The sequence below is a fragment of the Branchiostoma floridae genome, chromosome 9 (assembly GCF_000003815.2).
Source record: "Branchiostoma floridae strain S238N-H82 chromosome 9, Bfl_VNyyK, whole genome shotgun sequence".
Lineage (NCBI taxonomy): Eukaryota > Metazoa > Chordata > Leptocardii > Amphioxiformes > Branchiostomatidae > Branchiostoma > Branchiostoma floridae.
In genome coordinates this window covers 12,819,623-12,842,907 of record NC_049987.1, presented here as the reverse complement: position 1 = coordinate 12,842,907, position 23,285 = coordinate 12,819,623, and the positions used below count along the sequence as shown (strand labels likewise).

At 40.2% G+C, this 23,285-nt stretch overlaps 2 protein-coding genes across 7 annotated transcripts; one reads left to right on the top strand and one right to left on the bottom strand.

The window, feature by feature from the left end:
- Nucleotides 1–277: 277 nt before the first annotated feature.
- On the bottom strand, nucleotides 278–5,965 carry LOC118423211 (decaprenyl-diphosphate synthase subunit 2-like). The gene is made up of 6 exons (XM_035831272.1): nucleotides 5,223–5,965; nucleotides 4,463–4,627; nucleotides 3,432–3,630; nucleotides 2,671–2,922; nucleotides 2,107–2,235; nucleotides 278–1,525 (listed from the first exon to the last, which is right to left on the bottom strand). Exons 1-6 carry the CDS (start codon nucleotides 5,675–5,677, stop codon nucleotides 1,334–1,336), a joined length of 1,392 nt encoding a protein of 463 aa, XP_035687165.1. The 5' UTR covers nucleotides 5,678–5,965; the 3' UTR covers nucleotides 278–1,333.
- Nucleotides 5,966–6,151: 186 nt separating this feature from the next.
- LOC118423206 (malonyl-CoA decarboxylase, mitochondrial-like) lies at nucleotides 6,152–23,193 on the top strand. Of its 6 annotated transcripts, none has more exons than XM_035831264.1 (12): nucleotides 6,152–6,463; nucleotides 14,786–14,941; nucleotides 15,364–15,504; nucleotides 16,836–16,976; nucleotides 17,446–17,589; nucleotides 18,166–18,330; nucleotides 18,748–18,835; nucleotides 19,152–19,310; nucleotides 20,020–20,236; nucleotides 20,644–20,690; nucleotides 20,880–20,985; nucleotides 21,838–23,193. In XM_035831264.1, the coding sequence occupies exons 1-12, from the start codon at nucleotides 6,344–6,346 to the stop codon at nucleotides 21,971–21,973; spliced, it is 1,620 nt and encodes a 539-aa protein (XP_035687157.1). In that variant the 5' UTR covers nucleotides 6,152–6,343; the 3' UTR covers nucleotides 21,974–23,193. The 6 variants fall into 6 exon arrangements, with proteins under 6 accessions (XP_035687157.1, XP_035687158.1, XP_035687159.1 ...); XM_035831265.1 differs by lacking the exon at nucleotides 6,152–6,463 and adding an exon at nucleotides 12,046–12,706; XM_035831266.1 differs by lacking the exon at nucleotides 6,152–6,463 and adding an exon at nucleotides 13,977–14,270.
- Nucleotides 23,194–23,285: the final 92 nt, after the last annotated feature.

Below are 23,285 nucleotides of genomic sequence, written 5' to 3'. Positions count from 1 at the left end.
TCTAAGGACCTCCGATTGCGTGTGCTTGACCATCAATAATCATTTAAAGATAATTATGTTGTATTTAAAATTGGTTCATTCTGTGTATAAATCCTGGAAAATGATCTCTACATTTTGGACATTTTCATACAGATATGATGTCTTCCTCTTTACCATTACCAGCTGAATGGGACCCAAACATTGCATCTGCTAGAAGATAATGTGGGGACATCTATTGGTACAGTGACAATAAATAAAGACAAGTCTCCAAAGTTAATAAAAACACAAGGACAATGAGCTGTGTAAATTTTCGTTTTTTTGTAGCACCATTTCTATAGTGATAAATGAAATTTTCTTCCAGAGAAGTTCAAAAGGAACCATTGTAAATTTGTAATGTAGAGTAGTTGTCTTCACACACATGGCACAACAATAGTACAGTAAAAGGAAAATTCTAGGACTCAAGCATGTGCTGTACATGAATTGAATTCTGTTGACAAACAGGTTTACGCTTATGTGAGCAGCATCGGATTCCATTGGACGTCAAGAAATTCATGAGGTAATTTCACATGGCCAGACATCACCACTAAACAGCCATAGTATGATCAATACAGTGATGGAAGAAATAAGTCACTAATACATAATGATAATCACCTTTTCCCACAACTACAGATTTTACAATACACTTGAGGATCTTACAATCATAATATAGATTATGATGTAAATACAACCAAACTTGGCAGTAAAATATGTCTACACAACTTAGTATGAAACACACCAGAACATTACTCTACTTTGGAATAAGAAAATACTAAGGACACAAAAATGAGGCATCATCTCATGAAACCTAAAACATCCAATATGTCTAAAATGTCGTAAGATGAATTTGGATTGGATTTCAGGTAGTTTGTGTTAGTAAATGTGAGTGATATGTGACATTATAAGTTGTAGTATAAGAATATATCAAAGAGATGTCATTCCCCTTTGCCAAATAAAAAACAGAAAATGCTTGTTATTTATTTTTGACTGAAGAGGACCAGTATCTAGGAGAATATTGCTTTGTGTGCAAAACATTCAAGCTAACATACATAAAAACACTGCTTCAATAAACGAGCAAGTAAAAACTATTGAACATTTGCCACACATTTTCTGAGATTCATTCAGCATTACATGTTACATACTTATTTCAAATAACATGTAGGCAACTAAGGAATCTATTTGAAGGATCACTCACAATTTCATTTTGCATTCACTGGTTCAACCAATATGAAATATAATATTGTTTAGTAGCCTCTTTACAAAGAAGTAGCTCCATAATGCCATAATACAAATGTATTGTAACATTCTACTTTCAAGCTTAGAACCTTGTGACAGCTCTGGTCATGTTCTCCAGAGCACTTTTAGCCTCAGACTCTTGGAACACTGTCACAGCAGCGAGTGCCTTCTGGGAGTGGTCGTAGCACAGTTCCTTAGCAGCATGGACTGCAGGACCTTTCAGAACCTCTAGGCGGAGCTGCTTGTAGTCAACTTTCATTGCCTTGTCTGAAACCTTAATAAAGAGGAAAAAAAACTTGATAACAAAAAGCAACTAAATGTTCTTGATGGTTTTTGAAATTGCATGCAGTTGAAAGGTACAGCAGAAGCCAGCTAATTGCACAACAGATTACCGCACACTTCTGTTAATGGTACCAAATCCCGTGGTGGTGTAGTGCAGTTGGATAACTTTGCTTTGTTGCACCACCTGGATAATTAAACGAAACATGCTGGCAAATGGGGTGTGCAGTTAAACGGCTTCTACTGTATACCTGTTCACAAGTTTATACGGCATACCATACCCTAATTTTTAAATCATAAAATATAGTTTCTGTTTCAAAGCTTCTTGATGTTACATTACTGTAAATGCATTTAAGTTTGCAGCAACTTGAGTTTGCAGGCATTTAATTTCGCATTTGCGAGAAAGTGGACTGTTGGCGGCGGTTTTAAGTTCGCGGTAGCCCCATAGACTGCAATCTCATACTATAATGGAAAAAATATTCGTGGTGGTTTTAAGTTCACGGTGAAGTGGTCCCTGCAAAAACTGCGAACATAAAACCACCGCAAACATTTCTGCATTTACAGTATTGAACAAACCTGAGTAATTTTGTCGGTAACAGCCGCCCTCCCAGCATGCTCCATGTGAAGCACCATGGGGGCAGAGGTCAGGGCAAAGGGCATGTTGGGGTCACTGGAGTCTGAGAAGGGCAGGAGGTCAGCATGCAGCTGAAACACAGAGAAAATATAATCATTTTAAACTTCCTCTATGACAAAATGAGATTTACTCATGTCAACCTATGAGAAAAGAGGGTGTATGATTGCACTGGTGTGTTCAGCATTTTAAGGCAGTTTACTGTTCATGCAAAAAAAAAAGAAACAGATGTTTACCATGTTTAAGAGGGTTAGATATCCAGGTAAACAATATTCAAATACTATTCAATCTCTACAACTGGATAAAAACAGAGATTTACTTCCATACATTTCAAGTGACATGCATCAGTCTTCAATATCATTAGAATGAACAGATCATTCATTGTTCATTCTAGTGACACTGAGTAATAGATGTCACTCAAAACGTCTGGAAGTAAAGTAAAGATTGAATTGTATTTGACCAAATGTGTACCAAATGTCAGACAGAAGAGGGTTAAAACCATCTAATACCCTGTGCGCCAGCGCCATGTGTTTCCCATAGTTGTAGGCCTTCTTCTGTATGTCCAGCCGATGACCGGCCAGCATCATGGCGGCCTGGCAGGACTTGGCAATCAGACTGCCCGAGCAGAGGAAGCTGTGGTTGGTCCAGTCCTTGATGGTCCAGTCCTTGTCTGGTAGGAAGGTGACACCCTGGTTGTCCTGTTCTAGTAAGAACGATCCCTCCATCATGTCAGCAATGGCACTGGACACAATCTCCACAACCTACATACAATGGATAAGAAGCAGCTATATTCTAGTGCAATATTCAATCTCCTTTATTGAGGCAAATATAGCTACAAGTTTGTACAACCCAGACCATTTACATATCAGAAAATAGGATGCAGGAAAACATATGACACGAAATTGTAAAGTTTCCAAAGCCCCATGCAACAAATTTCTTTACTTTCCTGTAAAAAGTTGTTTTGATTTTGCTGTTCATTTAAAAAGATTGGCATAATTTCTCTTACTTCTGAAGGGGTTTTACTTTAAAGTAAGGGAAACAGAAATTTTTTCTGTGTCTTAAATTCATGGTTAACTCAAAACAATTGCAGTGCATATTTGCAGTGCCATAAATTGTGGTTGAGAGGTCATTGTGTCAGTTTTGGCCATAAATTTGTGAATTATTGGCAAATACATCTAAGTTTGATTTTTGTACCTATGACTGGTCAGATGTTCAACTTTTCCATCAAAAATCTTGATACAGTGGCTTTTTAAGTACAATGATACAGTACCTTAGTGTTCCTGAGTTGAGCCAGCCCAGTGCAGGCATTAGCCAGTAGAAAATCCCCACTCAGCACCGCCATCTTGTTTCCAAAGGACATGTCACCGACTGTTCCATCAGCAGAGGTCACCTCCTCAAGGTTAACGACCCCTCGATGCATTAGGTATGCTGTGTGGATCATCTCTGTTATCTCTGCAAGACTCCTCTGGCTAGTAACATATAATATCAAATCATTCAACAGTATACCAATTTACACCATCAACATTATATCATATGTATCACTTTTCTAGGTCTGACAAAGGTCTTTTGGATATCCTTCAGCACCAGTGAGAGACTTCAGCACCAGTGAAAGAAAATCAGAGTCAGCAAGACGGACAAGGGAATGCAACCAGCACAAAAGACAGGAAAACAGAGAAAAAACAGTCAGCACCAGAGACAGGGAAACACAGTCAGCACCAGGGACAGGGAAACACAGTCAGCACCAGGGAAAGAGAAACACAGTTAGCACCAAGGACAGGGAAACAAAGTCAGCACCAGAGACAGGGAAACACAGCACAGGGACAGGGAAACACAGATAGGAACAAGGAAACACACTCAGCACCATGGACAGGGAAACAAAGTCAGCACTAGGGACAGGGAAACACAGATAGGGACAGAGAAACACACTCAGAACCATGGACAGAGAAACACACTCAGAACCATGGACAGAGAAACACACTCAGAACCATGGACAGAGAAACACACTCAGCACCATGGACAGGGAAACAAAGTCAGCACCAGGGACAGGGAAACACAGCACAGGGACAGGGAAACACAGTCAGCACCAGGGACAGGGAAACAAAGTCAGCACCAGGGACAGGGAAACATAGTCAGCACCAGGGACAGGGAAACACAGTCAGCACCATGGACAGGGAAACACAGTCAGCAGCAAAGACAGGGAAACACAGTCTGAACTAACTGTTCAAGACACTTAACATGAAAATACATTTGTATCCTGTTATCTTAAACTAAGATTTATCAGACAGCTATAAGTACAAGTACCTTCGATAGATGCCAGAGACCATTGTCCTCCCATTGCTGTCCTCCCCCTCCCCTTCCTCTTCCTCCTCCTCCTCCCACTCCCCACCTGGCCCTGCAGCCTTGGACACCAGCAGCACCAGCAGGCCTCGGGTCTGCATGCTGTTGTTACCATCGTACACAAAACCCCTGGGAAAGACACATGTAACACAGTGCAGTACTGTTACATCTAGACCAGAGATATGCAAATCTAGCAAAGGAAACATACTGTTATATCATCATAAATATTCTGCACTCTGAAGATTTGTTTATACATGTTTTAAGAAGTGAGAAGATGCTTTTAAATTACATCTATTAGATAAAGGACAGCATTGTTTTCTGATAATACTCTAGGTATCTAACTTAATATATTTAGCCCCAGTTGGGCATGAATATGCAATACATTGCACTGTCATATTTTAAGATAACTTAAGACCACCTGTACCATGGATATCAATCTTCATGCTTGCATCAACTACTGTAAATCATGTAACATTTACAGTGGTTCTACTTTTGACATATGCTCCAGCTGTCTGACTACTGTACTTTTTCAAATGCGATGTTAGTCCATCTGATGTCAATGAGGACCTTGTGAGTATAGGCGTGGCTAATCAGTCCAATCGTTGCTTGGAAACATCAACCGCAGACATTGCACTTTTTCAAATGCACTTCAAACTTAAAACAATGTGGAAGCCCCCTTTCCTCTCATACCATGAAATAAAGTCTGTGCAAACTTAAACTGTACCTTGCCGTCTTGAGGATGGGATGCTTCGTCCCCACCAGCTTCCTCAGGTGCATGGCCACGTTAGACAGCTCATCACTCAGCAGATAGCGCAGACTCATGAAGGATGTCGGGTAACCCACCACCTTCTCTGCGTCCGAAAGGGCTTTCTGCCAGTCCGACTTTCTTCCTGAAGGCCACATACTAACAACACGCCTCTGCAATCTGTTCATTATCAAACCACTATCTTTCTTACATCCTAGCAATGGATTACTGTTGAAATGATCCCGAAATGCAAAGTGAGATGCAGTCCTTTGATGGGCGTTGAAACGTGATCTGGAATTTGCTAATAAATGATCTGTAACGCTCCTACGTGGCAAGCTTGTCGTAGTCCTTACAGTGTTTGTGGCCAACACGTCAGGTAATCGAAGAAAAGATGGCAAAGCCGTCCTGGAAGGAAGTCCTCGTGTCGAAAACATCGTTGTGAAGATTCTGGTTTGTCGTCTGCTAACAAACGTGTTACGTGACCCCTAGCATGTGCGCGAAACGGACAAATTATAACGCCCAATTCATGATCAATAGCTAAAGAAATCCACGTAAAAATGATTCCTATAAATGCTACCGACCTTAATCGATAGCTGCAAGACGGCAGGTTACCAGAGACTGGAAAGGTAGCTCTTTTCAGACAAAAAAATGCAGAAAGTTGTGAAAATTTGCTCCTGGTTCCGCCATGTTGAAAACGTCATCATTTTCAACTTCGACCTTGCTAAGACCGCGATAAATCCTAAAAATCATGAGTACGTTTCGGAGATTAACATATCTTTCACTCAAAAATGACTTGTAAAGGCTTTAAATTAATATCAAATATTTGTTCTACTTATTTTTGATTTATCTAAAATCATATGACGTGTTTTGTGACTTTAAGTGGGTTGATGCGGTGCTACAAACTTTGACCCGGAATGTAATCCTAAGAATGCAAACACGAAACCTCAGCATGTCAGCTGTGCTCTTGTCATCAAATGTTAGCTAGGTCCTGTTAATCATTACTCCGACCGGAATGAGTGGCATGGGCAGATGCCAGACGTCCAGAAATAAGTTTCTTTCTTTTTATATCTTACGCTTACGTCAATCCCCGCGCGGTTTCGATGTTTTTGCGCGGGGTGTGGAGATCAGGTAGGGTGGGGGCAGAGCTGGCATGCTGCGCGGGTAGGGGCGGGAGGACAGAGATGTTGCAGGGGAGCTTCAAATGGCAGAGACTCAGGAAGGTCAGTGGCTACATCCATCACTGTAAGACTGGTCAGCTTGCCTATCTTATACTTATTGAGATGATGACTTTATAAAGGGAACAACATCCTTATAAACACAAGAAGGAAAGGGTGTTCGGAATTACCGGTCCGGTCCGGACCGCGGAATTACCGGTCCGGTCTGTTTGGGGGGCGGAAAAACCGGTCCGATCTGTTATGCGTATAGCTACGCCCCCAGGCAGGAAATAGCAGAATTGCAATTTGTATGGTGTGTTCCCGTATATCACAACATGGAGCGCATTAACGCTAATGAGGTGATGATGAGCCGCGTGTCCTCACCGTAAGAACTGATTAGCGCCTTGATTTTACAACAGTATGAATAGTAAGAATGCCGGTATCCTTCCAGTGACAGTAGTAAATCAACGCATCAACGTAAGACCGGCTCCGGTCGGTGCGGTCTTTCATGTTGCTAGCGGAGTGCGTTCTCATCCGTACAAAATTCTTCTCTTTTTTGGTGCGAAAATGTAATCCCTAACACTTGTTTCATAATGAGAGAACTGTAGGTTGGAATGATTGGATTGTGTATTAATAATATCCATCAGAAGTTTTCTGCATTCAAAGCGGCGCACATTAGGTCGTTGACCCCGAAATACGCAGCGTGCGTGGATAGGTCGTTGATCCCGAAATACGCAGCGTGCATGGATATGTGTGCGATGTTTCTTGACATATCATATTCTCTGTATAAATGACAGATTTTACCGAGATTGATATTGATTGTTGTCTTGCACTTGTCGCTAAAGACGAATATTTTGTTTTGATGACAACAATCCCTTGTAATCACCTGCGAAAACTCGGACGCCGAGGCGACGGGAAAGACGCCCGTGTAGTTTTTAGACCCGAAACAGTCATATGGGTGACCCTAATATATTCGAACTTAACCAAGCCACAGCGCTAAATAGACATCGTAATTTGTATGTTGGAAATAGATTTGACAGGAATTGACCAAAGGTGGGCTTTCAATGTTCGGCAGTCTCGTGTCGGCCAGCTGAACGCGTGGGAAAATGTTGAAACAAGAGTGACAGTCCGGGGGTGCCTGGCGTCTTACACGGAGCGCCGCGAGTCTGTGACTGTCGCAGACTCGTGCTGATTTCGTTACACATCGAGTGCGTAGAATATAAAAATGATAATAATACTATAGAGAATCGTAAATACAGTGGTTCGTTCTTTGTTGATGTAACGTCCTTGGTTCTTTGGAGCTCTTGGCTTGATTCATTTCCAAAAGTAAATAGCACTTGTATTTTAATTCAAATCCCATCCACAGACCGACAATGCCACAGCCTGGCTGTTACTATGGTTGTGATTGTGATTGGCAGTCGTGCGGTTTCCTCTGTAATGATATCCCTAACCTACTTAGCATATCGGTACCCTTTGATCAGGCCGACAGAACTCCACAAACTGCCGAGGGATAGCTTTTCAGGATCGTGTAGAACTTCCTACATTACGTTAGAAATCGGAGACTAATATACCCATTACAAATGTCTCACCGAGTATAACCTTTTTTCTTTGCAAGTGGAAATATAAGATTTGCCTGAGTAGTTTATTTATCATATACAAGGTGAAATTGTAAAACCATATTATGCCCGGTCATAACTTATATTTCTATAGATAAGCTGATGCTCCTTTGTTAGGAATTGATTGATATCATAGCTACTTTTCTAGAGGCGGACTTTTCGGATATTTTTTTCTTCTTTGAAATTTAATATACATTGTATAATACACTATACAATTTACATTGTATAATGTAACCATATGCCCATGTATTTCTAGTTAAGATGATGGTCCTTGTTTAATTAGTTATTGATATCACAACTACTTTACGAGACGATACAAAACTATGTTTTCATTCGACGACTTTGCTTGAAATGATGATGCTGGTCGTCGAGGGTGCCGAGGGGCCCAACAAGACCTACCTGTTCCTGACGGAGCTCTTGGGACGGAACATCGCTGACGGCCGCTCCTGATCGTCGGATAGTCGACCGACGAAATCAATACAGGGCATTCATGTGTTTTTAATGTATTTTTTGATCGTATTTGTCTGTTCAATGTTGAGTTGGCGTACGTAACTAACTAACCGTACCTGTTCAAACTTGTGAAGTCGTAACTAACATTGCACTTACTTCTATGTATTAATTTAAGACATACTATTATTAGGTAGCTACATTTCTAAGTCAGAATAAAGGGATTCGGGCTTCCATCCCTTGCACACTGCTGATCGTCGGGGGTGCAGCTCCGCCAACAAGACCTAGCCTCTACCAGGCTCCGCGGATCGGTAGTTTAATTTTTTTAATCTGTATTGTTTATGTGTTTGTCAGCAGGGCTAGCCCTTTGTAATAGCCATAGGCTAGTTGGGCAGCCCTGGCTGTGTGTTCGGTGCAGCCAAACCAATAAAATAAAAAATAAAATAATTGTAGAAAATGGACAAATAGAGTCAATGGTACGCTAGGGGAGTCGGCCGGCCAGAGGAATGGCCTGGAATACAGTTAACCTTGCAGCGATCCTAGATTCTGATGTCCTGGTTTAACAACTGACACCGACATGAGGCAATAACTATCATGACCTCTTGATTTCAAAATCTTGATATAAAAAAAATAGCATTACAGAAGTTCATCGTCCAAATATTTCAAAAATTTTGTATTTCCGATTCATACTACAAGAAATGTCGAGAGGGGGTTGTATGAATGAGCCCCAAAACAACAACAAAAAACAGCATATAATCTTCCGATTGTAATAAATATCGCTGTTAACAGTCGTGGCGATCTACCCCCATTTTAAACATTGTTTATTGATTTTATAATCTACAACTACACTGCAGTTGCGAACTTTCCAAAATTATCGGTGAGAAACTTTTAAATCTCCTTTAATTTGGAGAATACACATGTACACTACAGGACATCTTAAAACGTTTAAAACCTGGAAGGTAAGTTCGTACGACAGCTTTCCATCATCATTGTGCAGCTACCAGATCGACCACCATCTATTCCAAATGTGGAAATACGGTAGGTACATCGCTAAATGTAAGAAGAAACTCCATGCCTTAGTCATCTTAAGTCGCGGTGGCACCATATATCAGTATAAATCGCAACTGAATATGTCTAACAATTTGTGCACGCCTGTTGAAATGTGGGTTCACGGTACATGTTATTCCTAAATATCTAAAAGATATTCATCGGTACTAAATATCGCTATGAAATAAAGTAAACCAAGAAACAAAATCAAACACTGTGGAAAAACAAGCTCCGTGCTGATAGTTGTATTAATATGTGCATGGCCGTTCTTTGAAAGTATGCCGTCAAAGCAATGCGATTAACCTCCTTGGTCAAACTCAAAGAAGCCGCGCCCGCCCGCATGTGTCAATCAAATTGGGCGGCGCGGCGGGAGGGCCCGGGTCAGACCCATTTTTGCTACAATTCTACCGGTATCTGAACATCTACTAAACATATTCACCCGCACAAAATATCTATTGGTTTCTATTTCAATAATGTAGGTCCCATATTTCCGCTCAAAACCACAAAGTTTGACAACATTCCCCACTTTCTGAACCCCACACAAAACCCGTATACAAGGCCGTGACGTCGTAGTATTTACGGCGTGTACATGCCGACAGCTCGTGTCATACCATTGAGAAAAGTGCCTATAAACTCTATAGTGTATATAAGATCTTTGGTCATATCTAATAGAAAGCGTAGTACGTAGTAGTTCTAAAATACATGGTTGCACCATTCCAGATAGGTATTTACCGTGCACAGATATTCCTATCAAAATTCGAAGGTGGCTTTCCGATCGCGCGCTGACCAGTGCATGTTCCCGATCTTGATCACGCCCAGCGGCAATATCAAAGTTGCCGGTGACTTGTGTTGTCCGGTAACGTTAGATTTTCTGCGAACATGTACAGGCGATTTATATTGACGTTGCAACGGTTGCATTTATCTCAGTATTGTTTAAATACACATATTTTTGTTTGAAGAAATATTTCCAAGAAAACATGGTGATGAGGATTGCCCTTTCGTGTTAGGAAAATAGCAAAACATCGGCTAGCGATTTTACTTAAAAAAAAACAAACCACAGTCTAGTTACGTTGCGCACGTGGTAGAACCCCACCCTTCCGGCCAAACGCTGTTAAATTTCTGCCGTAAATCAGGCTGTTTGATTGATAATTAATGGTGTTTCATGAATATTCCGTGTACACGGTATTCAAAGCATACATGAATATTCTGAATATTACCGACCGCTCTTCACGTGATACCGTTCCGTAAATACGGCCGTAATTACGATCGGATTTATGGCGTGTGCACGATTACGCTAAGCGTAATCTACGGTAACGTTAGTGTTCAAAAGTGTCGGTTTTACTGCTTTGAGTGTTGTTGGCAGTAGGTTCCGTTCGGCGTATCGGGCATGGCAAACTCTCCACCAGTGCAATGTTTATGTTAACCGTCGCCAATCGATCTGACGTAAACAGTGACATTAGCATGCGGACCCCATGCATCCAATCAACGCGCCCCATGTTGTGATATACGGGAACACACCATACAAATTGCAATTCTGCTATTTCCTGCCTGGGGGCGTAGCTATACGCATAACAGATCGGACCGGTTTTTCCGCCCCCCAAACAGACCGGACCGGTAATTCCGCGGTCCGGACCGGACCGGTATTTCCGAACACCCAGAAGGAAAACTTTTTAGGACTCGATTTTGGTAAACAGACCTGGTCACCATATAGGCTATGCGATATGGTCCCAGCTGTTATGTACTTGACAATGCCACTGACTTAATTACAATCCATGTCTAACTGAAAGCATTGATTAGGAATAGCTGGCATTAGATACTAATCATGATGAGGATATTCAGAAAAGTGCATTCTCTGATCTCCGCACCCCGCGCAAAAACATCGAAAACAAGTCATAAATACAGCAATATCAGTGAAAAGGCAATATCAGTGGGAACATTAGAATCTAAGCTATGACTTCAATTTCGATGAAAAGTTAATCATAAAATGTCATGCAATTTAACCTCAGGTTGAATTATCAATTCTATGCGTTGGTTGTGTGGTAGACAGTATATTTTTTTTACTCCATGTAACTAAAAATTGTAAGTGATTTATGTAAAACTTAATTTCCTCCTGGGCTCTCAACCAAGTGCAAACAAGGACAAGTTCATATATATGGTACATAGTATTCACATACACGCAGGGTGCGTCACAGAGTGATCTAGTTAACCTAATAACAACAAGCAGACCTGACCTTCTTGGCCTTCGGAGGGATTGAATTCCTACCCTTACTAGTGAATAAGTGGCATGAATAAGTCAATTGCAGTGAGAAGGTTTATGCCAACAACAGAAAATGCATGATCGTCTGGTTTGCTGTTATAGCAGCCACTTGTCTGACAAAAGCAATTTCATGTTAGCAGAAACAGCCCACCAGCTGAATTATTTATGATATTGATTTTTTTTCCAGACATCGTTGATTCATAAAAGATGTTTCAAGCCGCATAAATCTGACTGGGCAGTTCTAGCTTAGCATCATGAAATATAATTTTCCAAAATGTTGACATCATATAACTTGAAAATGCTCTTCAACTGTCATTAAAGTCAATGGAACCATTGCAGCAAAAAGACTGATCCCATAGCTCAACCCACCTCTGCAGTAATATAGAGATTCAAAGTAAAAACATGCCAAATTCAAATGTTTGATGGACATGGCAGTCATTCTCCCATTAGTTGAACCGTCAATTGTTATTCAGTTATTGGTTGAAACCAGCATCAAACAAAGCTTTAGTAAACTATCCTCAATAACTGCATATGTTAAATAGCAATGATGTAATAATATTGACTGTATACAATATATTTGATCTAGTGGTCACTGCTAAAATCACATTCTAGAACTAAAGCTGACATCACTGAAAAACTGATGTTGAAAACTGCACAATCTTCATCAGATGATGAAACAAGGGTTGACAATGCCTGGTAGCTGTTGATTGGCTGTGAAACTGATGACATCACAAAGGAGGAAGATTGAATGCTGTAGCAACACCAGTGAGTGGGTCATCACAGTGAAGCTTGTTGATATGCATGTTGTGGGAATCCCTCCACAGCACATTCATAATCATAGCTCCCCTGGGCATGGAAGATTTATCTAAGGTTTTTCATGTGCGGGCTTCTGTATGAAGGAATATGTTCCAAGGAGGATTTTCCTGGCAGAAGCTTAGAAAGGTACCATGTTTCGGTGTTTATGAAATTATTCATACACATGTATTATGTTCACTTCTTTATATTCATTCAAGATTGAACCTTGTGCTTTTAAATCATTTTAAAATAATGAAATGATGAAATGACAGTTTACCAAGTTGCCTTATTTATTGCCATCCATAATTTCAAATAATCATCCTATACATGTCTTGCATATGAATTTTGACCTAGAGATTTAAGGCAATAGCTATTAAAACTAAGGCAATAGTATTGTGGTCTGCAATATAGAGGAGTTGAGAAACATAGCATCTGTCTTACATATTAAGATGGAGTCCATTTTACATTTATAGAAATATTATTGTTGTTTAACCCTTTTAATGCAGAGTTACCAGTGAATTAGCACTGACTTGTTAGTGTGGTATACCTAGTGGAAGCTAAAGGTTAATTAAGGTCACCTTGTCACTAATGAATCCATCTGTACATGTAGAGTAATCATGTATCAGTTCATCAAGTTTGCACTTCTAATATGATGGCGAATAATTGCACACTTCAATGATAAAAAGTATATGATCCATCTGTTTCCAAATATAATATAGCATTTGAAAATTCCTGCATTATTATTTTCTGTTTCAAAAAAGAAAAGAAAGACACAGAAAAGGTGAGTGCCTGTCAAGTAATCAGGTCTTCATGATCGGGGGTGGGATTATATTCATATGTGAATTGCAAATTACTTCTCTTATAACATAAAATATAATATATTATATATATATTATACAATGCTATCATGATTGGCTTTAATACTACTGCAGGGCTCGAAATTCATTTTGGGGATTAGGTGCACTGGTGCACCCAGCTTAAAAAATTGGGTGCACCAAAAAAATTTTGGGTGCACCACTTAAATTTAAGTACCGGGTAATATCCTGATAATAAAACTTAGTTACAAGCTATCAAATTCTTAAACAAGTACCATGACAGACATTTTTATTATCTTTCTAACTTAGATGTCAGGAATATGTTGTATACTAGTACTTTGATATCTTTACGTACATAAACCTAAGAAAATATTTGGGTGCACCCTGTGCACCCACAGAAAATAATTGGGTGCACAGCTCCAATTTTGGGTGCACCTGGGTGCACATGCACCCAGTATTTCGAGCCCTGCTACTGGTAGTGCTCCTTTGCTTATCTTTGACAACTACAATAATGATGATGATTAGAATAAGCATTTAAATATGTGATCCATCAAAAGGTTATCATACGCAGTACATAATTTTGATAATGTAGGAAATTGTTCTTAAATCTGTACATTTTCTATGACAAGATATTTAGTGAGCTTTAGATTAATTAACTCAGAAAGTGTACTAGAATCCTTCATTAGTAGGACAGGCATGGTGGATGTTTGGTAAACACAGATGGCTTGGGTTCAGAGGTCATTTCTGTATAAGGTTAACACTCTAGAGGACACTGAAGGATATGCTGTTGACTGCTGTGTCTGATATATGTGAGTCTGTACACATGCAGTTACAGTGACAAGTTTTATTGGTCCAAAAATATGTTAAAGGGGACTCTTCATTGGCAGAGGCTGAAGGTAATGTTGTCACTGTCAGGATTAAGCTTTTGTACTCTAGTTAGTAGTTACATGTGTACATGTACCAAGGAGGTTATAACCTCCTTACATCATTCCTTTGTGTGTAGTATGTGTTACTCAAACAAAGCAGGTCAAGAAGCTGAAGTTGAGAGGGTCAGTGTCTCTAGTAATTACCAGAGATGTTAAAACAGAGGAAAGTGAAATATTCCAAATACATGTACAAAACTTTTCAGTAGTCTGTCCCTGACTATATGCTCTTCTCACTTTATTCTGTTACAGTATTATGTACAATAATGAAAAAAATCATTTCTCTAGTTGCTGTAGTTAGGTGTACTATTTTTGTGTGTTCAATATGTATCACTCAAATATTGTAGCTTAAAGGCAAAATGACAGCACAGAAGAAGGGTTCTCCAAAATGTACAACTTTGCATTGGTCTGTTCCAGGCAGTCTGCTCCATCTGTTCACATGATTGTGTAGATAACAGTAACGAGACTTTCTTTTTTCCTTCCTATAGATTTATGCCCACAACATCTCTGGTCTGCAGAACTCTGCAGATGGGGCGGAGTCGGGTGTGTCCTCGCCGTCGATGTTCACGGCAACCATCTCACAGATGGTCACGGAGATCATCGGACCTAAAGAAGCTGGACTGAAAAAGCCAACGATACCTGAGGTATAGTTTTCTTTCTCAGGCTTGCTTCTCTGGTTACCTATATGCAGAATGGTCTGGCGCCATTGATAGAGAAATTATAGGCATTTGAATATTTACCTGATTGTCCTCATATTGGGTTCAAACTGCCATTACTCCAAGAAATATTTAATTTGGGAAATATTTCAGAATGTAAAGACCAAACATTTTATTGGTGATGGGGCCAGGTTGAACTGCATAGAATTAAACAGAAGAGCAGTAGTACTAGCCAAGAATAGGATAAATACCAGGTGAAGGTGGCTGCTGTCTTGTCAAAATTTCATTCTTTTATATTATTAGTTTTAAGACTTTAATTAATCTTCTATCGCTTTAAATCTTAACATTGTACAGCAGGCATTTATTTGGTGTCATAGAAGTCCCCAAATCTGATTTCTTTCTCTCAACAGGGGAAAACCAGGCACTTATGCGATGTGTACAACTCCCTGTCAACAGAAGACAAGGCGACGTTCCTACGGGTAGTCTCACAGCAGTTTGGTACAGATCACGATGAAGTACTGAAGGCTGCAGAGGGTCTACCACAAGCAAAGGTACGTCCAACACAGTGGAATCATGTACTGCATGGTTAACTACACTTCCCATGTGCTCTATCAAATTGCCTTTTCTAAAATTTTGTAGTTGATATAGTTAAATATAGGTAACATAGTTAAGATGAGGTGATTTTGAAACACCACATACCGTATATTCTCGATTTAAGTACGCACCCCAATTAAAGTACGCACCCCCGATTTGGGGCAAGTCTCAGACAAATTTGCCTCACTGAAACGTAAAATGGAAAAACCTGAATAAAGTACGCACCCCTTCTCCAGCGATCTGGAACACCTTTTGCACCAGACAAATTGTAAATTCATAGTGTTTAATCTCTTTTCCAATAGTAATTTTGCCTAAATCAAGGACTTATAAATTTATGAAAACTTCTCCGCCGGCAAATTATCCGTCTCTGCAAACTTGTAAATCGGCTACGGCAAGTAACAAAGTTCTCAAATTTGGCACTGCAGCGCCTGATTTACAGTTCATTTGAACATGAAAACATCCTGAATAGTACTCCATCCTTCCCAGAACTGGTCTTGATCTTGATCCACTTCAAAGAAAACGATGTTTGTACTTTCCGACCGTCTTTTGTGAAGAAATTGCCGCCGAAATGCTTCTGGAGACGTCGACTGCTGCATGTGATGTTCCATTCGTAGCATGGGTAACCATGCTGTTTGTTGACAAAAATACACAAATGCATTATATTTTTAAAATTGATAAACTTACAATCAACTTTTTTTCAACATCTATCACCTTTATTCAAATGACAATAACAAAAAAATTTCGACGGTTTAAGTAAGAAATAATCACCCCTCAGAAAAGTTCTACCCATACAATAGTAGTCTGTCCCAATGACCCCAATAACCCCAGCGCCATCTTGGAATAGATCCACCCGGTCACGCGCGCACGTAAACAATCCATTTTATTCGCCTATTATCATCCAAAATCGATGACTCCACGGCTTAAAAATGACATGGTCATTTTCGGCAGGGCTCCAGTGCCATGTGGCATTGTAAATCGAGCTGCTTCCTGCAGAAACGAGCTGTTGTTTTCAGGCAAGAAGGATGCGTTTCCAGCTTAGTAACACGGGCCATGTGTGCTGTATGTTACGCGAATTTCAGCTCCTTTTCCCATTTTGTCCGGAAGCCAACCTCAAATAAAGTACGCACCCCGACTTTGGCAATGACTTGGGACACTTTTTGAATTTTGAAAAGTTTAAAAAGTGCGTACTTAAATCGAGAATATACGGTACTCCTATACACGTATTTTGATGAGAACTCAGTGCAAGTTTTTTTGCCATAAGATTGACTATGCCCTTGCTGTACCATAGGAGAAAAGTGAAGGTGCCTTGCTGAAGGCGGAGGAGAGACTACAGGCAGCGCTGGTACCCAGGTACCATGACCTGTTTGTGCAGATCGGTCGACTGGAGGGCGGAGTCAAACATCTGGTGGACATGAGAGCAGACACACTGGTAGGTGGGATACGGGGATATTGTGTAGTTATTGTTATTGGGTGGGCTGACTACTCCCTCTTTGCAGCCAGAATTGCGAGGAGCTTACAATTACCTTACCTTACAATAGACAAGGCTAAATCGCAAGGGTCTGGATTGAGCTGCCATTCCGCGCCACTCAGGTGACCCTCAATATGACAGTAATTTCCCCAGGTGCCGCCATGGGACTGTAGGACCTATCAGAGAGATGGCCCTAACCAAAACTAAGCACTCATTTGCTTGAGTGAAGTGAGGAAAGTCGTGTACAGTGCCTTTCCTAAGGGCACAACGTCGGGAAAAACAAACCTGTTATCTCTGAGGTCTGGGTCAAACACCTTACCGTTTGTGCCACATGACGCCACAAATTCGTCAGAAGTCTACTCACTGTTCATTTTATTTGCATGGTTGTTTGCAAACAGGATGAGTAGAAAACCATGCACTGTTTTTACAGGACCTCCTGTCTTCAGTAAAAGACAGTGCAGAGCTGCGGAGCTTCAGCTCGTGTTTGAGAGAGATGCTGTCTCATTGGTTCTCAGCAGGGCTGCTACATCTTCAGAGGATAACATGGGAGTCATCATGTGATATCCTACAGAAGGTATGGTCACTGCATTTTACTGATAACATAGAATCTGTCCGGATATAATGCAGCATGTACTGTTCAGCACAAACCTGGTGTGTTATGCCATTAGGCACTGGATATGCAATACAAACAAACTGACAAACATAACTGTTTTCTATGAGAAAACAAAAAAATGTGCAGTCAAAACTGCTGAACTGACCACCTTGCAAGGTCCACCCAATGGTAACTTCTTCTGGGTCCTGTAAATTTTCCCCATAGCAAGCATTAAGTGTTTTGTTCCAAGCCACATAGTCACAGCTCGAGTTGTGACTGTGTGTGGCCCAATCCCTGCCCATGCATTTTATTGATAACATGACTGATAGGAAAAGGAAAAGTTAACATTGTAATCAGATTGTAGACCCTTTGACAGATGAACCTACAGTAAGAATTTGCTGCACATAAAAAGAGGTCCCGGTGAGTAGCCTGGTATGAAATTTGTGGAGAGGACAGAAGAGACTCAGGAGCTATAATACGGCTGGATAGCAGGCTACACTGTGAGCTCTCAGTATAGAAATGTTGACTGCAAAATAAGACATCTCTCCCCCTGCACAGATTAGTGAGTACGAGGCTGTCCACCCCATGAGGAACTGGTCGGACCTGAAGCGGAGGGTGGGGCCCTACAGGAGGTGCTTCATCTTCACTCACAGCACCATGCCCAGGGAACCTATGGTGGTCCTGCACACAGCACTCACCAATCAGATCTCAGATAACATCCAGGTGAATTACACAGACCAATCAGATCTCAGCGATGCCAAATGAGTAGAAGATAATTACTTCTTTACAAATAACTTACGACGAAGAGTGCGAAGAGTGTTGGAATTCTTTTAGGAGAATATAATTTTTGTGTTTGCTTGATATTGTATGTGTTGGCAACCCGTTCCCATCATCTATCTTTAAGAAGTTTTGACATTTTTTGTATTAATTATTAACTGTTCATGTCAGCATGGGAGCAATTGCATGTGTCATGCTGTAAGACGTAGATTGAGGAAGCTCATGTCATGCTAATCCTCATATCATGGTCCCCCTGTATACCTGCTTATAATGATGACGGTTACATGCGCTGGTTATAAGTTCACTTCCAACAAGAAGTGAAACTATTGCAGCCCAAAAACTCAACATCTCCCTTGTTTCCAGACCATTGTATCAACCCCCATCCTGGATGAGGAGGATGTGGACAACATCAACACTGCCATCTTTTACTCCATCACCTCTACACAGAAAGGTCAGGAAGACATCACTACTTATCTGGGCTTTAGAAAATTGATTCTCTAAGTAAAAAATCCTGCTACAAAATAATATTGATAGGGTTTTATTTTTGCTAGTTCATGTCCAGAGGCTAATTGCAAGTTCATGACATACATGTGACAATGAACAGTGATTAACATTGTTGTAAAAAGAGGCTACTTAATAATACTTAATACATAAAGCATTTCAGAAGCATTCATGTAGCAGGCTCATTCTTAAATCTTATATTGAACTTCAACCATTTGATTCATACTAGTTATACTGCTTGTTGACCTTGAATATTGACCCAACAGGTCTCCAGGGAGTTGAACTTGGAAACTACCTCATCAAGCGGGTTGTACGGGAACTGCAGGCAGAGTTTCCTAAGATGACCCAGTTCTCGTCCCTCTCCCCCATCCCCGGCTTCCGTGATTGGTTGGTTGGAGAGATCAACAAGGTGCTAGGCTCTACAGGTGAGCACAAAATGATGTAGGCTTGTACTTTTGTATGTACTAATTTTTGCAAATAAACAGCATAAAGTGCTTTTGTAGTTTCTATGTCCACCAGGGCTCAAACTACTGCCCCTATGTGCTCTCAAAATTAGAGCTGTGGACCTAATTGTTGCTGTAGGTGCACCAGTGTAGCTATATATTTGTATTTGGTTATATGTAGGTGAAAGTACTGCAGTATATATATCCAGCATATCCTTGACTTAAAGGTGTCAGACAGAAATGATAAAACCTTTCAGAGGACTGATCAAAAGCTTGTTGGTAAGCGCTTTATTCTGTGCACAGATTTATGGTCTTAAAATTGTAACATAATGTTGACTACCATCACAGATGAACTTACATTCAAGATGAAACCTTTATTTTGTTACTTGTTCAAAATTTTTGTATGTTTTGTAATTAAAAGTTAAAGTTACCGGTACTGTACAGTATAGAATTTCAGATTCAAACTCCAAGGAGAGGCAATAGGATTTGTGATTTCCATAGGTTTTGCTGACATTCCACTTTATTCTATGTTTTTAGGTGCACCTAAATTTTGAGGCTAGTATGCACCTATTTCTAAAAATAAGTTTCAGACCCTATCCACTGTCTGTACACAAGCTGTCATGCTTCACATCCATTTTAAGAGTCTTATACCACAGTTTGTTACCCAACAATATCCTTCCAACAATTTCAGAGTCTTCCTCATCAGAAGACAGTGGGGTTGATGGTCCTTCATCTACAGCTCCAACCCTCCTGACTTCAGCTGAGCTTCAGAAGGTGGCGGAGATTGCAGGGAAGGAAGATGTGTCACCATTGGTCACACTGAAGAAACTTCTACAGACCAACCAGTGGATGGGAGCAGAGTCCATGGTGGAGGTACTGAAGGATCCACTTATGAGATTATGTGCAAGGTGAGGGAATAAGTTTTCTCCTGCAGTCTTCATAATTTTGTCAAACTATTCTGCAATAAAAAGAATTCCACTTCATACCTTTTTTTAGAAATGTCCTTTGTTGTTAAAGTATCCTGGGTGCCAGCCAGGAGTAAAAATGTTCCAACAATGCTGGCACCTAGGCTAGTAGAAGTCCACAGTTCTACAAGTGTAACCTCCAAAAGTGGTTATTAGTGAGTAAGGCTACATTTCTTTAACAAAGATCATCATGTTTTTGAGTCTCTTTGATACATGTATTCTGACCAGTGGTGTCAGTGCTTCAGGGGATGTTGACTTTTAGTATACAAAAGCTGGTGATCAATCTTTCATGGAAAAAAAAATCATAATTATAAGTTGGTGTATAGATTGAGATATTCCTCATATTCCAGGTATCTGTATCTTGAGAAGAGGAGAGGATATGCCGTCAATCCTGTAGGTAGGTGAAAGTTGTACAGATCTCGTCATAGTTGGAGCCAGCTTGTTTTGAATATCAATCATAACAAATAACAATTTTAATGATCATAGTCGACTTACTTTTTCTTGTCTCAGTTGGTGCTACTATAGATTCGAAGCTGTTTGTGTCAGCCATGTGAAGGCTACTGTGACATTCGTGCTGTTTCCCCAGCTAATTTCCACTTGAGAAACGGGGCGGTTCTGTGGAGGCTGAACTGGCAGGCGGACACGGGTCCCCGTGGCATCAGTCAGTCATGTGGGGTCATGGTCAACTACAGGTCAGCTTGTGTGTCACTACCAATTCATGATATGACTTGTTTTGTTTGTAGTAACTGTACAATATTCTTTCCTGTCCATTATATTAACAATTCAACATTTGGAGTAGTTCTCCTTTAGGCACAACAAATGAAATCACAGTTTGGCATATTCTTAGTTTGTATACCAAGTTGGTATTAACTTGATACATGTTATAAGTAGAAAACTTCCCTGTAAGCAAGGTAGGTGCAGTAATGGGAGAGGCCACAAGGTGGAGTAATTGTACAAAACAGTATTGGTGCTTCAAGCACTTTGGTTACTTGCATGGCAAATCACTCCAATTGTTATGTCCACTTTCTTTTCAGACATAGACTTTTGATATACATAAGGCCACATTGATTTGATTATATGGATGACATCTTCTGAGAACTCCAAAACTGATGCGAGCATGCAAAAAAAAAAATTGGTAAAAAGAGTTGCCTTCATTGTGAAATTTACATGTAAGTGGTCTGGAAGGTTGAACAAATGACCACACACACAGAGTTTTGAATAAGGAACAATAGATTCTTCATTTTAATTTTCACATCTTCTTTTTTGACCTTGGACTTGACGTTGACATTAGGATATGTTTACCATTATACATGTAGATGTACATGTATAGTACATATTTTTCATCTACAGCATATATATTTGCTCCTTTTGCAGCTGCTTTGTAGGAATTAACTTTAAGCATGTTGAAAATTGATGCACATGCGTATGTCATCTATATAATCAAATCAACATGGCATGACTGCAGACAGATATCATTTCTGCATCAAATATGTTTCCCTAGCATGCTGAAGGTGAAATGTGCTGTTATTGTGTATTCCCCACAGATATTTCCTGGGGGACACGATGAGGAACAGCCAGCGCTACATGGAGGAACAGCACATCGAGGCCTCCCAGCAGGTCATCGACCTCGCACAGGCTGCAGGGGGGGCGGACAGTCCAGCTGGGAAGAGTAATCTGTAGGGGGGTCCTGGAGGACGGGGTACTTAGTATAGTAGGTGGGGGACATACATGTGTATTCAACAGGAAAGGGGAGTTGAAGGTGAAAAGGTGTTGGCATCCTAACTTTGTATAAAGAGGTCATAGAGTCAGAATGCTTATACTGACAAGCAAATCTTCTGAACCAATTATGTGCTAGTGCCTGGTAAAGTTGTGTGGTAGAGATTCATGCACTAGCATACATCTAAACAATAATGCATGACTACAGCTGCAGTATGCGGGAATGGTAAGGGCTATTTTTCAACATAGTAGAAGATTATATCTGGATTTTATTCAGGATTATAAAATGTATGAATGAGGTCAAGGAGCTTTCATCATGTTGCAAACAATGATTTGCTGATTTATTGAATTTGTTGATATTGCTAAGAGAAGTCGGTTTCTGATCATGACTCTTTGATGTGGTTGTCCATTGTGGAGAATCTGCTATTGCCCATGTACAAATTTTAAATAATACCTATGGTAGTTGTATTTGGAATGTTACATATACAACACCAAGATTTATAACTAATATGTACTTGCTTCATATATGTGAAATTTAACACCAATATAGAAGGTAGAAGGAAACTAAATCATGAGAAGTACATGATTCCGAGCAATGACTTCCCAACATAGCAAGTGGTGACTTTGTTTGAACAAGTTCAAGAGGTTCTGCTCTGTGTACCAGTAGCATGTGAATATCCAGAAACTTCCAATTCAAAATATAACCCCAGTGTGTGTAAGTAGAGCTTGATAAGTGTACAGGGATCTGAGTCAGAAACATTGCTTTTTTAATTCTTCCATTCTGGTTCTCTAGATATACAGCACTGGCAAGAACATTTGACAGCAATAATGGGTACATGTGTACATTTGTATGGTACAATCGACATATCTACGCTGCTGATGGACACTTCTCAATAGCAGGCACTATTGCCTTTTTCCATTGTACCACTGGCCATTTTCTGTTGTAATATAACATCATGAAGAGAGAATTTAGTTGTATAAATAGGAAGAGATGAAATGAGAATGATGAGATTCCAGGTTAATATGGGGCGCTTCTAATGTAAATTGTGGGGGAGAACAGGCTCAGAGTCTGTACTTCTCAGACTTCATAAATGCGCACAATTACAGATGGGAAAGTGTATACATCTACAATAATTGATGCTAAAATTCAGCTACAATAATTAAAGGAAACATGTAAATTGCAACCGTCTGTGTGGTTATACCTTTCTCGTGATCCTTCACACTACATACCACATGTATGGGAATGAAATACATTTGTACACAATATTGTTCTTAC

Excerpts from the sequence above, each read along its gene's own strand:
- LOC118423206 (XM_035831264.1), top strand. The coding sequence starts at position 6,344 with ATGTTTTTGCGCGGGGTGTGGAGATCAGGTAGGGTGGGGGCAGAGCTG. Across the intron at positions 16,977-17,445 it reads ACATGAGAGCAGACACACTG|GACCTCCTGTCTTCAGTAAA; the intron begins GTAGGTGGGATA and ends CTGTTTTTACAG. Across the intron at positions 20,986-21,837 it reads GGGGTCATGGTCAACTACAG|ATATTTCCTGGGGGACACGA; the intron begins GTCAGCTTGTGT and ends TATTCCCCACAG.
- LOC118423211 (XM_035831272.1), bottom strand. The coding sequence starts at position 5,677 with ATGTTTTCGACACGAGGACTTCCTTCCAGGACGGCTTTGCCATCTTTT. Across the intron at positions 4,628-5,222 it reads CCCATCCTCAAGACGGCAAG|GGGTTTTGTGTACGATGGTA; the intron begins GTACAGTTTAAG and ends TGTCTTTCCCAG. Across the intron at positions 2,236-2,670 it reads ACATGGCGCTGGCGCACAGG|CTGCATGCTGACCTCCTGCC; the intron begins GTATTAGATGGT and ends TCTGTGTTTCAG.